At 48.2% G+C, this 16,170-nt stretch overlaps 1 protein-coding gene across 1 annotated transcript in view; it reads right to left on the reverse strand.

Annotated features, from left to right (window-relative positions):
- pcdh15a (protocadherin-related 15a) overlaps positions 1-16,170 on the reverse strand; it is a 111,857-nt gene that overhangs the window by 33,504 nt on the left and 62,183 nt on the right. The window contains exons 14-24 of the mRNA XM_058058288.1: positions 15,701-15,850; positions 13,803-13,996; positions 13,559-13,691; positions 13,342-13,421; positions 11,505-11,598; positions 10,045-10,173; positions 7,414-7,719; positions 5,354-5,587; positions 4,956-5,072; positions 778-918; positions 586-698 (exon numbers count right to left, since the gene is read on the reverse strand). Coding sequence (XP_057914271.1) covers positions 586-698; positions 778-918; positions 4,956-5,072; positions 5,354-5,587; positions 7,414-7,719; positions 10,045-10,173; positions 11,505-11,598; positions 13,342-13,421; positions 13,559-13,691; positions 13,803-13,996; positions 15,701-15,850 — 1,691 coding nt within the window. The remainder of the gene's footprint in view (positions 1-585; positions 699-777; positions 919-4,955; positions 5,073-5,353; positions 5,588-7,413; positions 7,720-10,044; positions 10,174-11,504; positions 11,599-13,341; positions 13,422-13,558; positions 13,692-13,802; positions 13,997-15,700; positions 15,851-16,170) is intronic.

The following is a 16,170-nucleotide window of genomic DNA, read 5'->3' on the forward strand; positions in this document are numbered from 1 at the left end:
GGGACGATACAAGATGATACAGGGCGATGCTGGACAATCCCGGACGATACAGGACGATAAAGGGATGTCACCAGACGACACACAAGATTGGCTCTACAAGAACCAATGGAAGAATATCTGCAATATTTGCTTCATTTCCACTACGTTACACTCCTCCACACTCTGTGTGTACTATGCTACAGCCCCGCCTCCACCCACCCTGCCAAAGGGGCTGGGATCAATGCACAGAGTGATCCCTCCTCCTGGCGAGATCTGGAGGCTGTAAAAATCATCCTTTTCGTTCCTCCTGATTCAGGAATTGGTCATCATCCCAGGACTCGGGCCCACCTCGCCACGTCTTGATCTGGCGAGGTGGGGCGACACGCCCACAAACGAGTGCTGGCGACCACGAGATGTCGGTTATCTCTGTCAGTTAGATCTACACGCGCTTCCAAACTCTGTTGGGGTGAAGGTCTGCATGATCTTGACCTCATGACAACATCGCTTCTTTTGCTGCTGTGTTGCGGAGTATACTTTCTCATGCACTCCGATTCATGATTCCAGAGAGGCTGAGTGAGACGGAATTAGACATCAGTCAATCGTCACCTGTACTCCTCCTGGGTGAAGATGGGGATGCGGGAGGGCTGCAGGACAGTGATCTCCACCACGGTGCTGTTGGTCTTCACGGGCTCGCCCGCGTCGAAGGCAATGACAAACAACTGCAGGGGGGGGGGGGGGGGGGGGGAGAAAGGGAACATGTGACACACTATAAGCCAGAACAAGGACGACCTCCCTCACCTTAAAGGTAAGACTGGGCTCCTCGTTCAGGTTGACTTTGGTGATGACTCTTCCTGTTTGCTCCTCCACGTCAAATATGCTGCCGCTGTACGGGGATCTGACCTGGTCCACCCTGTAGGCCACTGAACTGGCTGGGGTGCCCTGGAGAACAAGCACCACAAGGACACATGGTAAAGAAAGCAAAACCACACTTCCATCTTCACGTTTAAAAATAGATATCGGTTATCGGTGTGATATCGGCCCGGAGAAGTATCGGTAGTATATGATAGTATCGGTTCGAACAAACGATATCATGCATCTCTACAGTTTCTCGCCTTGACTCACGTATGACGAGATGTTGCTTAAACGTTGGCGTGTGGTTTCACGGTGGTGGTTTGACCCTGGAACTGACAAATGATGTTGCATTTTATGTTGTTATGTTATTGCTTTCTATTGGGGGGGGGGGGGGGGGGTGGGTAGACCCTTATGAAATTGGACCCTCCCGGCTCCACAATAAAGCACTTTAGCAGGAGCCGGACTTGAACTTTCATTAAGATGAATCCCACCTCCTCCATCATCTTTATCGCTCCTCTTCCAGCGCCTCCTTCCCAAACAGCCTTGGCTTCCTGGGATTTTCATATTTCTCTTTCATTTGCTTTTTTGTCAGCTCGGCTTGTGAGCTGCGTGTGTTGCCAAGGGGACCGCTGGACACCCAGGAGCTAAAACTGAAGCCTGAGGACGTGATCGGTCTTCACGCCTTCAGTGTCGTTCTCGAAGGGGACGTGCAGGACAAATACACAGAAAATACCAGATGAAATACGTGGAGTCAAATCATTGACTACACGGGCAGTTGGGGGGTGTGGCCAAACTGTGGGTGCGGACGGGTGCCTGGCTCGGTGGAACCGTACGGTCCAGGTCAGGACCGACGGATGGATGTTGGCGGCAACATTGAGAGATGATGGGAACAAAAAACAACGTGTATAAAATATTATTGTGTAATATTGTTTCCACGCCAGCTCAGGGGAAGTTATGACAGGCGGGAGGAAAAGGAGCGTTTGATTCGATCACCCACACAGCCACAGAGTTTTTTAAATGATGGGTTATCATAGCTATTTTTATGTTATCAGTTTGCCGTCATAAATATTCTTCTTCTTCTTATTATTATTATTATTGCTATATTGGTAACTATTGGACTATCTATATAAGTATATAAATAAATAAATAAATAAAATATAAATAAAATAATAATCTATATAACTATAAGAGCTACACACGGATGGGGAGAACATGCAAACTTCACACTGAGATCAGAGCCAGGTTTCCCGACTGGGGGGCCAACTAGCACACCCTGTGGCCCCCATTTAATAAGACATTTATGAAGTTCATTCCAATTTGATTTCATGAATGGCATATTTCCATAAATATTTCAAGTTGTATTAAGTTCTTTTATTCTCTCCCGTTTCATCCGCCGTACTTTCCCTCACTTGGATTTTTATAGCCTGGCTCTGCTTTGCAGTACAATACTTCAGAGATGCACAGTATATGTAGCAGTAGTACTACTAGTAGTAGTAGTACAAATAGCAAGGGTGCATGTTATACTGCAGTAAAGAAAGACATCATCCTGAAGAAAGAGCGTAAATAGAGCAGTGAGAGTAGCGAGTGTTGGTCTCCATGGTAACCTCATCCAGCGTGATGAAGCACTCAACAAAATCACAGCAGAGCTTTTGGAAATCTCCCCATCGTCCTGAGCGGGAATTCTCTTCTTCCTCCGCGGCGTGAGAGGACTAGAAGATGCTGGGATGGAGATGTGGAGCACGTGGTGTGATACATTCGCCTCTGACGGACACGCCTGTCGATAAAAGGCTTCGAGCCTCGGGTCAATAAGAGACCGGGTTAGTCCACTCCTGTTTGGAAATCGATGAGCGACGTCAGTCAAAGCTCGCCCTCCCAGACGCTCGATGTTTACCTCCGCTGAGGAAGCTTGTCTTTGTCTGGAACGATCTGGGGAAGTTCTCAACACCACAACGGGAATGATGGCAGCAGCTGTGTAGAAGATGCTTGGCTAGCTTCCAGGCATGCTAATGCGCCCCATCCCTTGCGTGTTGCGTGTGGGGAGACGTTCCTTGTTCCTTGTTCTGTCATTTTGGATGAAAGTTGAAAGGAACTGTCCAGAAGTTTCCCTCAACAGCGTTCAAGACGTTGTTGCCGTTCCTGTCCAATTAAAAGATGGCGGAGCGCCTGCTGGGAGGAGCTAGATGAGGAAGCTGGGAAGAAGGAAGTCTGGGCTTCCCTGCTGCCCCCGTGACCCGACCTCGGATAAGCGTAGGAAGGTGGATGGATGTAGGAAAGAGATCCACTTGCATATGAATGAGAAATGAGGAATGAGCGGGATGCAAACGTGCAAAGCCAACCTGGTGGGAAGGCCCAGCAGGCCAACCAAAGGCCATGACAGCCCGCCTCCATCGCTCGCTGTCGGCGAGGAACACGCCCACCCCCATGGTGAGGAACACGCCCACCCCCATGGTGAGGAACACACCCACCCCCATGGTGAGGAACACACCCACCCCCATGGTGAGGAACATGCCCACCCCAAGCAGGGAGACCAAGGTGTGCGGCGTACAGAATATTGAAGGTAAGAATATTGCGGTGAAAAGACGGGAGTTACAAGGAACGCCATTGGAAGAAAACAAGGCGGGACATTGAAGAGTTGACGTCACATGACATTTTCTCGTCTGCTAACTTTGCTGCTTGAATGAGTGGAAAAATAGAGCAAGTCATTACTTCTCCTCCCGCGAGATCCTCCTGGGACAGCAGAGTGGAGATAAAAGTACGTTGATGTGAAATATGGTGGAGCATGACGAGGATGACGAGGATGACGAGGATGATGAGCATGACGAGGATGACGAGGATGACGAGGATGACGAAGATGACGAGGCCAAAGGCTGGTGACTCACACAAGTCACACGCTGCAATCAGAGGCGCTGAGGTGGAATGAAAGCGCACGCAGAGCACACACAAATGAAAGCTTGGAGCTTGGAGAACTTAGGAGAGCATGCCGTGCAAGAACAAATGAAAGCGTCTGATGTTGAGAGAGGGACGTGGAGCGAGGAAGGAGATGTCACCGTGTGATCTGGATGTTTGCCTTCAAACCCGCCTTCATTAAAAAGCAGACGTAGAATCACAGCCTGCTTTCCCGGGCTTGGAAAGACATCCCACACGTGCCGAATCTTTGACTCAGGATTTCACTCACGCAAACATCCATGGTTCGATTACCAGCCCAGCCTCTAAAAGCAAACAAGCTCCAGGGTCTCTATCCGCGGTGTGGGGGTCGACAGTGAACATCCATACTGCTGACATCGGCCCTTGCTGGGACATCCATGGTCATTTGGAAATATCCCTACTTTGGCCAGACGAGGTCCTGTTTGGCTGTTGGAACCATCACCAATGTGTTCCGTGTGTTGTAAAGATATAAAAAGAGGTAAAAAGAGGCAGCCAATGAATGCACATCCTGAATGCACGCCCCCATTGGGCCCAGAAAGGCGGCTATTCAAAGAGCTCCAAAACGTCCAGCAAGGTTTTCTATCCCTGCTGTTAGCATGTAGCAACAGCTACATTGATGCTAACATGTCATACTTGAGTATTTTAGTAGAACTTCCTTCCTGGGTGCATTGATGTCACATAGCAACATAGAAAGGAAGGCTACACCTAGCCTCGTCGCTAGCCGGCTAGTCGCTAGCCGCCGCGGTGTGGCGAGGTGTCACTACGCCAGTAAGGTAGTTCTTGGGTGGAACCACACCTGCATGAGCTAAGGGTCACCATGGAGACGATATCAGTCCAGCTTACCAATAGTAACAATGAAGACACGAATCTGAAGTTGATATGAATAATAATAATAATAACAATGTGCTTCATATGCAGCAAAATAGGCTGAATATGGTCAGGATCTTCTTGGCTGTTTTGAGATCATCAGAGACCACATAAGAGAGACCTGTCTCCATAGTCCAGTGTGACGTCAATATTTCTGTCCTAATTATGGTATGTATGTTTTGACTGACACACGCCAGGCGACTCACAGTCTGGAAGATAAACAAGCAGAACGTATCCCACCTGGCATCCTCTAATGTTTGTAATGTAACGTGTACGTACTGTAACACATTCAGCATCCATAGAAGGACGTTACATCAGATGGAGTTACTCACTGGGGGGTCCTGGTCCTCTGCAAACACAGTAGTGATGAACGTTCCCTTCTCTGCATTGGGGGCCACCATGCCTCTGTACAGGACTTGGCTGAACACCGGAGAGTAGTCGTTCATGTCCTACAAATAAGGAGACAGGAAGTAAACGTAGGCGCCATCGCATCACATGGTTGAGGGCAGGCCAGATGGAGGAGAAGATGCTAGCAATGGGCTGCAGGGTTGGCCTGATGGAGCTTCTCAGCAGCTGGACAGGACAAACCGGGAGGTGTTCTTACTTCATGATCTGGAGATGTTCACCAAGCGTACTTGGATACGTCACTGCATAGCCACCGTTACCCAGGAAACAGAAACAGATCGACCCCCCCCCCCCCCCCCCCCCCGGCATGTCAGGAAGTTCTCACCGTGATGCGGACCGTGACGGTAGCTTGTCCCGGCGGCGTGACGCCTCCCTGGTCCACAGCTTCCACCTGGAAGGTGTAAGAGGCCCCCCCGACTCCCATCGCCGCCAGGTCCTCGAAGTCCAGAGTCTGCAGCACCGTCAGGTCTCCCGTGATGGCGTTCAAGGAAAACAGCTGGCGGGCGGATTCCGACTTGATCCGGTAGGTGACGTTGGAGAAGAGGTCTGCATCCACAGCCTGAGGAGAGAGCAGCCGTCATGCGGCGCCAGATTGTCCCGTCTCGCTAGTCCACTTTGTTCCTGCAGAGGAAGTGTTGAGTCACGGTCGGAACGACACATCTACCCCCCCCAGGGATTGGATCCGGGCTTCTCTTCCCACTCAGAAATGCCTGCCAGCAGTCGGACAAGATGGATGCATGTGGCCTGACACGACATGCCGGACTCGGAGACCGTCACAATGTAGCACGGGAGGAACCCACGAGCGACCTGGATGGCGTCCGTCAAGCCACCTAGCGACCAGATCACATCGCTTGTATTCCAACATGTTTGGACTAGGAGACCACGTCTACCAGCCAGCAGCTGTCCTTCATTCAGGGGAGGGGGGGGGGGGGGGGGGGACCTTGTGGGGCAGGAAGTGTAAGGAAGAGCTGCATGCATATGAGCCATAGCGTTCCATTACAGACACCCTACAAATGAATACGGATGCTTGGGGGGGGGGGGGCTGTGCTACTCAATTATTAATACACTCAGACCATCTTACAGCTCATATCTCATATTAAAGCATATTGGCTCATGGGACCAAATCCCAACTTTAGAAGGCATACATTATTTGCAATAACAGCTTCCAACGTCTTCCTGTAAACTTCATTCTAGCTTGCCGTCCACTAATCTACCCTGAGCCTCCACACCACCTTCTACATGACCTTCTACACGACCTTCTACTCGCTTCTACACAACCTTCTACTCGCTTCTACACGACCTTCTACCTGCTTCTACACGACCTTCTACTCGCTTCTACACGACCTTCTACTCGCTTCTACACGACCTTCTACCTGCTTCTACACAACCTTCTACCTGCTTCTACACGACCTTCTACCTGCTTCTACATGACCTTCTACTCGCTTCCACACGACCTTTTACCCACTTCTTCACGACCTTCTACCTGCTTCTACATGACCTTCTACTCGCTTCTACACGACCTTCTACTCGCTTCTACACGACCTTCTACCTGCTTCTACACAACCTTCTACCTGCTTCTACACGACCTTCTACCTGCTTCTACATGACCTTCTACTCGCTTCCACACGACCTTTTACCCACTTCTTCACGACCTTCTACCTGCTTCTACATGACCTTCTACTCGCTTCTACACGACCTTTTACCCACTTCTACACGACCTTCTACCTGCTTCTACACGACCTTCTACCTGCTTCTACACGACCTTCTACCTGCTTCTACATGACCTTCTACTCGCTTCCACACGACCTTTTACCCACTTCTTCACGACCTTCTACCTGCTTCTACATGACCTTCTACTCGCTTCTACACGACCTTTTACCCACTTCTACACGACCTTCTACCTGCTTCTACACGACCTTCTACCTGCTTCTACACGACCTTCTACCTGCTTCTACACGACCTTCTACCCACTTATCGTACTGGAGTAGTGAAGCTGTCTGTCGTGGCTGCTCAGTACAATATGGCCAAAGGTGACCAAATCCATGTTCCAGACTGATAACTATACTGTGTTCTACAGGCTGGTATCATCTTAAAGTTAAGAAGGACCGAAGGAAGGCTTTGGCCCTCGAGGTGCACTGTAGTCGGGTACATGCTCCGAGCAGCCGGTGCGACACCATGCAGGTTTCTGACAAAGTGTTTGCACTTTCAGGTAGCTGAAAAGGTTTTTTATGTGCTCCATGGTTCCCCCTCACCCACCCCCACCCCCCACGGCAGAGCATCTGGTGCAACCAAAATAAGAGCAAGAAGTCTTAAAGGCTCAAAGGTTTGACCCTGGAACAGACGATTTGAGAATCGCATGGATCAGGATGGCGTGGGCACACTTACGCTGAGCGTCAGGATGCGCGTTCCCAGGGGGCTGTTCTCGGGCACGTTCACCACGTAGGTCGGCTGAGAGAACACGGGGCTGTTGTCGTCGATATCCGTCACCTCCACAGTCAGGGTCAAGGTGGTCCGCCGGGGGTCCACCGCCCCGTCCGAGGCCTCCACCAGCAGGTCGTAGCTGCTCCTGAGCTCGCGGTCCAGCGGGACTCGGGTGTAGATGCTGCCGTTGGCGGCCATGACGAACAGGTCAGGATGGTTCACCACGCGGTATCGAACCTGACCGTTGGCCCCTGCGTCTGGATCCGTGGCCTGCGGAGATGGAAGAGGAGGGGCTTTGATGGAAGGTGATCATGACCCTTGACCTCCCGGGTAAAGATCTGCTATCTGAGACGTGCAGCCTTGATTCTCAACAGCCGGGATAAATGCTGCCAAGAACGGGAAGTACGATCCGGAGCCGTTGCATAATTCCAGTGAGTGATGCAACGTCATTCCCGGACGGTGGCGCTGAGAGAGACCAGCAGGAACTCTTCCTGGTCTGTTTGAGTCTTTCAATCCATATTTTGGAATGTGTTGAGGGCCAGTAAACACACACCTGCCCCCCCCCCAAATAAATAGACCGGAGCCAGAGTTTGCCAGTGACGCCAAGGAAGAGCCGGAAGGGCAAGGAGCGTACCGACGGGAACAGGTCATGAATAAAGCTCATTTTCCCGGCAAAGAGCGTGGAGCCGCGTAGCGCCATTTCCACGGAACAATAACGGAACAACAGCCGATAAATATTCCCCATGGAATGACGGAGCGGCGCGTTAGCAAACGGAAGGTCTTAGCCTCCAGGCTGACAGCAGCTGTTTTGTGTTTGATGTGATCCAGAACAAGATCCATTAGAGCCCGGCTTCTTATTCCAACACTTGCATATTTACACTTCAGGCTCAATCCTGCCGAGCTCCGACAAGCGCTTGTTTCATTTGAGGCTCACGCTCGTGAATAGTCAGGCTCAGGTTGAAAAGGTTAGCATCCTTAGCTGGAGCCAACTCCGCTTTTCATCACGAAGGGATGGAGGACGCAACCTAAGGGAATACCAACAGGAAGGCAAACGTCCCTCGGAGACGCACGGATATTCTCACCCGGGGTCGTCTCATCATCGCCAAAACATAAAGCCCCTCCCACAAGGACGGAAGCCATTCACACGTCACATGACCTTGAACCTTCTCATTTAGTCTGCATCAACTATTCACTCCAAAGGTAAGGACTGCATGACGCCAGCACACCTGAAATTCTATTCTATCCCATCCCATCCCATCCCATCCCATCCCATTCCATTCCATTCTATTCTATTCTATTCTATTCTATTCTATTCTATTCTATTCCATTCCATTCCATTCTATTCTATTCCTGCCATGATGTCCACCTTCCACAGATAACTTCCTGCATACAGAATATGATTCCACTCTTACTGCTAAGACTCACTGACTGATTGATTGAATGATTGATTGAATGATTGATTGAATGATTGATTGAATGATTGATTGAATGATTGATTGAATGATTGATTGAATGATTGATTGCATTATCCATTATTACCCAGCAATGGCAACAAAGGCTGCCATAATGAGTATAGGGAGTACTCATGTACTTCTAGTACTCATGTACTGCTAGTACTCTCATGATATTACTGGTAGTACTGATGTACTGCTAGTATTCTCATGATATTACTGGTAGTACTCATGTACTGCTAGTATTCTCATGATATTACTGGTAGTACTCATGTACTAGTAGTACTGTGATGACATCCCCCATAGTACTCAAGTACTAGTAGAACTAACATGGTATTCCCCATAGTACCCATGTTGTAGTAGTACTGTCATGGTATTTATCAGATCCTCATATCTTCCAGGTTGCAGATCAATAAAAAAAGCAGATATGAAAAAAGTTATGAGAATGATATCAGCCTCAGTATGGGTACTAAAAAGGATAGGATGCATCTATAATGTGTGTACATTGGTGTACATTGGTGTACATTGGTGTACATTGGTGTACATTGGTGTACATTGGTGTACATTGGTGTACATTGGTGTACATTGGTAAAGAATACGTGGTCCTGGTCTTCCAGTTTTAGGGTCTCATGTCCAAAGCCGTGAGTCGTATAAAGAAACCCTTAGAAGACGAAGCCCAGCAGTTAAAGACCACCTTGACGCATTGTAAAGTTTTAGGGTTCTGGTTTAATGTTCTTGCTTCTCCTTGAGGTTTTTACATCAGCATTTTATTTGAAGAGTACTTTTATGGTATGTGGTCTTATGGACCGTGTCCTGATGTGGGCACCTCTAAAGCCTTTTTCATATATGGTACCTGGACTAGATAATCAGTGGAATAGTGGCCTGATGAGGAGCCAGCATAAAAGCCGCGTACAGCTGGAAAGTACTTTAGCGTCATGGAAGCCAACCTCCTGCTAGCAAAGGTACGCTGAGAGGCGAGGACACGAGTAAAGAGATCGGGGGCTTTGTGAGGACACCCGTGGACCAGAGTGAGCGGGTGACTCCTCATTGGATTCTTTGAGGCACACGCCCACATCCCTTCTCCAAGCCCACAAAACACACGTGGACTGGTCCCACGTGTCCCACATCGTTATTTCCGGCTTACCTCGACTCGTCCCACAAACAGGTTGGCCTCCTCTTCCTGGACAGTCAAGTTGATGGGCGCCGTGCGGTCAAATTCAGGGTCGTTATCGTTGACGTCTGTCACGACCACGTCGACTGTCGTGGTGGACGTCTGATGACAGGAAACAACAACGTGAGTCGTTAGTACCACGGTCAAGTACCATGGCTCAACAGTACTACATTCCCACAAACGTGCCCGTGATTGTCTGGCCGCAATACTTCCCGGCCGGAAGGAAAGCTGAGAGCTAAGCTGGGAATAAACGTCTGCCTTGGCGGGACAACGGGTGGGGGACACGTGGAACTTCCCATCAGACGTGCGTTTGAAGTTTGGCCTGGCGCGTGGCGGCGCGCGTCCCAGAGGAAAGCATCCACTTCCTGTTCCTTTCATCCGGCGTCCAGCGGGAATTCACCATCGTTGTTTGCTTTGTTGCGGCAAACGTTCAGTCGCTGCACTTCCACCCCAGGACAGCGTGCAGTCAAATCAAGTCAATCAAAGCCTGGCGAGGCGGGCGGGATCGTTATTGACACGCCACGGCGGGGCGGGCCGTCATGTCTGACATCTGAGAGGAAGCGGAGGGGGCCGACCGCCCCGCTTCGCCTTTTATGTGACAAGATCAGTCTGTTGGGCCTCACGTCCTCCGTCCGGGGGGGGCAGGAAATGAGCTCCGGCTGGCGAGTGAGGCTGGAAGGCCGTTGGGATTCCAGAGGTCAGCCTTGGGAATCCAAATGTTGGAATCGGATGGATCACCTGACCCCCCCCACAAATAACACCCCTCTGTATGAATGGGGGGCTCCAAAGGGGCCTGTTGACGCTTGGAACGCTTGAGCCCCCATGAGCCCCCCAAATATCAGCCATGAATATAGTACAGTAATAGTAGTATAGTATAATAATACTACACTGGTGGAAAAAACAACCAAGTGAATGAAATGATCACCAGGCGTGAATAAAGTAGAATATGTACTGTAGAAGTAGAATACGTACTATGCTTTGGTATGAATATGGTACTGCTATTACTAATAACTTCTTACTAATAACTAATTACTAATAACTTCTTACTAATAACTAATTACTAATAACTTCTTACTAATAACTAATTACTAATAACTTCTTACTAATAACTAATTACTAATAACTTCTTACTAATAACTAATTACTAATAACTTCTTACTAATAACTAATTACTAATAAGAAGGCCCATTTAGCAGGATGTTGTATAAAATGGGAACCTTCTGTGGTTCCTTCAATCACCATCAGGACAGGATTAGCATCATGCTAACGCTGCTACACAACACACGTAGCCATTTCATGACCACCTGCAAGGCAGCAAAATGATGCGCTGCCATGAATATAAATACATATAAATACATATATAAATACATATTCCCTGCAGGCAAACAATCATCAAGGTAGGATGAACAATCATAAAGAGCGTGATGTCTTACCCCCCCAGGGTTGCCATCCGAGGCCGTTACCACCAGACGGTAGCGGTCCGTGCTTTCTCTATCCAGAGGTTTTTCCAGAATAAGAAGGCCAATCCTGTGGAGGAGAAGGAAGTCGGATTGGAGAACTGGATATGTACTCTATATATTTATATTACATCTTATTACTGCATATATATAAGTATATGTATATATACTCTATATATTTATATTACATCTTATTACTGTATATATATGTATATGTATATATACTCTATATATTTATATTACATCTTATTACTGCATATATATGTATATGTATATATACTCTATATATTTATATTACATCTTATTACTGTATATATATGTATATGTATATATACTCTATATATTTATATTACATCTTATTACTGTATATATATGTATATGTATATATACTCTACATATGTATACATCTTATTACTGTATATATGTATATATAATGTATATATGTGTACATCTTATTAATGTATATATGTATATGTATATATACTGTATATATGTATACATCTTATTAGTGTATATATGTATATATACTGTATATATGTATACATCTTATTACTGTATATATGTATATATACTGTATATATGTGTACATCTTATTACTGTATATATATGTATATATACTGTATATATTTATACATCTTATTAGTGTATATATGTATATATACTGTATTATATGTATACATTTTATTACTGTATATATATGTATATGTATATGTATATGTATATGTATATGTATATGTATATGTATATGTATATGTATAGCGGAGGGGTGAAGAATGAGAGCTGATTGGCCGGTCGACCAAAGAAGGGCTAATCATCCTTAATCGTCCGTGTGCCCCATCAGCATGTGAGTGTTTAATACGGGGGGGGGAGACAGCAAGGATTCATGGGGGGGATGGGGAGGGGGGGGGGCGTGTGCATTGAGAGTCTCCTTGCATGGTGACCCTCCAAAGTGACGTCCTGGTTTGTAGGAGGTAAGAACGCACGTTAATATTTCATGGCGTTTCCTCGGTGGCGCCGTCTGAGATGTTAATATGCCAATATTGATTTAGAGCGCGGGAACAAGGCGGGTGGGGAACTTCTATTTGTCTCCTAGTCGTCCCTGGAGATAATAAAGGAGAGTCGGAATCTCCTACGTTTGTGAATGCGGCTCGGTTGTTGATGCATCCTCAGCTTCCACCTCCAGACCTTCCTGAGCACGCTCCCGCCGCGACCACCATGAAAGGTGCCTTGCCAGGTCACCAAGGCAACGTAGAACCAGCTACATGAACCACTACACTACCAGCGGCATAGACAAGGCTTATTTACTTGACTGGACTCGAGTTTATTTAGCTAGCTAGCGGCCATCTTGAGTCCCTGCAGCAATGTGAATAACACGAATGTAAAGGTGACTGTAGGGGTGCTATTTCATGTCTACAGGCTCTAATAATGTTAAAAACTGCATTTGGAAAGTATTTTACTTTATATTAGCAAAAATACAGCACATGTACTTGGATATTCTTATTTTTGGACTAACTGACTAACTCATATTCCTCCACAAAAGCTGATTTATTCACGCGTGTGTTTTTGAATAAGCTGAGGATTCGTGTGTTTGTTGGGGGGTGGAGGGTGTAGGGTGGGGGGTGGAGCTAGTCATGCTGCGCTTCATTTCCTAAAAATCTCCCTAGCATTCCATCGGCTCCTTTCCTTCCAAAAGAGGATCCGTCAACAGGTTGCCTTTTTCCATGGAAGATGTTTCCACAAAAGCAAAGCTTGGAAATGCGATGATGGCGTACGGCCACGCCCCTTCCTGGACGGAAGGCATATTGATGCTTACGTCTCCGAGAGGTTGAAGACGTTGTGGGAATCCCCGCTGAGGATCTCGTATGTGATGGGGTCGTTTTCTCTGTCCGTGGCCTGCAGGGAGAGAAAGGTGGTAAGTACCATGGAGGTGGGCGGCTAAGCAACAAGCTAGCTGCCATCTACTGATCCGCCATCTTGGGTGGACGTGTTGGGGGGCCCCAGCAGGACGTCCCGTCGGCTTGAAGGCTCACCTGCAGATTGAGGAGGATAGCGCCGATCCTCGTGGCCTCGCTGACCTCCAGACTGTAGGTGAGCAGGGGGAAGCGCGGGGGGCTCTGATTGTTGGGCGGCAACACTTCGATATAGACGGTGGTGATGGAGCTCCTGGCGAGCGGGAAGCAAAACGTCAGGCTGTTGACTGCGAGGTGAGGCTACGACTCCAGCAGCCATTTAGCCAAGCGTCTGGGCCCTCAAGGCGGAAGCGGACCAGCGTACCTTCTCAGCGACTCTGGCGCGTTGTCAGACGCCTTGACGGTCAGCGCAAACGATCTTCCGACAGCGAGCGTGACGCCTGCCGCCACCGTGATGCGCCCCGTGCGGTTATTGATGACAAAGTGTCCCTGAGCTCCAGCCAGGATCTCGTAGGTCACCACCCCGTTTAGCCCCTCGTCAGCGTCCTCCGCCGTGACCTTCAAGCAAAGACGCAGAAGAAGATCAGCAGCCGTCAAACGTAAGGACTTGGGGGTACCCTGACCCAAATATATACTGCAGTGGAAATATGTTGGTACTTCGGATACTTGACGTTACTATCAAAGTACTACCAGGAATACCATGACACTACTATTATAGTACTACCAGGAATACAACAACATTACTACTAGTACAAGAGTACTACCAGGAATATCGTGACATTACTATCATAGTACTACCAGGAATACAACCACATTACTACTAGTGCAAGAGTACTACCAAGAATATCGTGACATTACTATCATAGTACTACCAGGAATACAACCACATTACTACTAGTGCAAGAGTACTACCAGGAATATCGTGACATTACTATCATAGTACTACCAGGAGTACAACAACATTACTACTAGTACAAGAGTACTACCAGGAATATTGTGACATTACTATCATAGTACTACCAGGAATACAACGACATTACTACGAGTACAAAAATACTACCAGGACAACCAGAGTATAGAGGGGGAGGAGCCACCTGCTGTGGCCCAGCAAGGTGTGCTGTATTCGGGCACACGCTCCGAGCAGCCGGTGTGACGCCACGGAGGTTATTTTTATATTCTTCTACTTGTACAAGTTTAACTTTCCCAAAAGCTTGTAAAATATACTTGTGAAGAGCACAGGCCCACACAGAGAGGTTTCCTCTGACGTATTTCACCGACCCTTTATCGTAGTCCTTCCTGTGTGGCAGTTTAGTCACATGACCAACAAATATCAGTGTGAGGGTACGCCAGGTGTGGGTGTATTCTCCATTTTGGTGTGGACCAGAGCAGCGACGCAGCACCCGTGTGATGCTGGTGTAGACGCGGGTGAACAAAACAAGCAGCCGGCCAAGGGGGGCTTTTATAAAGCGCTTAGGAAAAATCAATTTAACACTCAATGACCTCTGACCTCATTTCGTGGAGGCCAAACGGAGGTTTTTAAGACAGATTAAACTTGACCTTTCCATTTTTTCCTTTGCCCAGGCAGCGCTGGGAGGACAGAAGCCGAGCAGAAGCAGGAAGGGAAGAACGAGGATGGAAGCCCTCGCCACCACACGGGACAAAAAAATGTGCCCGAGGGTCTCAGTTTTTTTCCGTGTTTCAGATATTTAACAGATATTTGTACTTGGCGTTGAAGAACTACCAATAATCAATAATCAGTTACTAATCAGTCATTAGGAGAGTCTGTCTTTACCCGATGGTACCCATGGTACCGATGGTACCATCCAATTATTTGAAAGTATGATTTATGTATCCCATTATTCCATGGTTCCAATCCCAGGCCTTCAGCATTTCGGATGTAAAGGTTCCATGCAGACTAGCGTACACCCGGCATGGGCGGAGTAGCGACTACCAGAGAAGAAGAATAAAGATGACCATGACCAGCCTGCAACCTCCAAGCGTTCTCCACGCAGCACCTTTAATGGACTACCCGGAATGATGGCTTATATTCCTTAGGATTTGCCCCCCACCCCGGTCTGCCTCTTCAATCCGTGTCCCTGGTGCAACGTGATGAACCATGAATGCAAAGCTCAGGCTTGACGGCTAAAATGTGGAGCGAGCACGCCGGTACGTGTCGGGACTGGGAATGACGGGCAGGATGAAGGCGGCGCCGTGTCGGGAATCTTCCGTGTGCTGTGAAGAAGTCGTCCGAGCATCCGTCACCTGCAGCACGGTCTCCCCGGGTCGCATGTCGGTGAATAAGTCCACGTTGTAGGACACCTGAGCAAAGGTGGGCGTGTTGTCGTTGGCGTCCATGACCAAGATGTTGACGGTGACGGGGCCACTCTGCTGGACGCCGTCTGACGCCACCATCTGCGGATGGAGGACACGATGCGGTCAGTGAAGCCCAACCAGCTTGGTAGGAACCCACAAGTACAAATATACAAAAACGCCACAGCCCAAAGGCGCCTGGCCGAGGCCCTCAGAGAAAGGAAGACGCGTGAACTTCCTCATTCTTGTGTCCAACCGAGTGGACTGATCGTTAAAATTCCAAGGAAATCTCAACTTCAAATATGAGAAGATCTTATTGGCTGTCTGACAAGAGTCTTCCTCGGCAGGCTGGAACCTGCGACACAGCCATGGGACCAAAGTCATCAGGGGAAGGAGAAGAGAAGCTTGACTCATCGGGAACA

Source organism: Doryrhamphus excisus, chromosome 20, assembly GCF_030265055.1.
Source record: "Doryrhamphus excisus isolate RoL2022-K1 chromosome 20, RoL_Dexc_1.0, whole genome shotgun sequence".
Classification (NCBI taxonomy): domain Eukaryota; kingdom Metazoa; phylum Chordata; class Actinopteri; order Syngnathiformes; family Syngnathidae; genus Doryrhamphus; species Doryrhamphus excisus.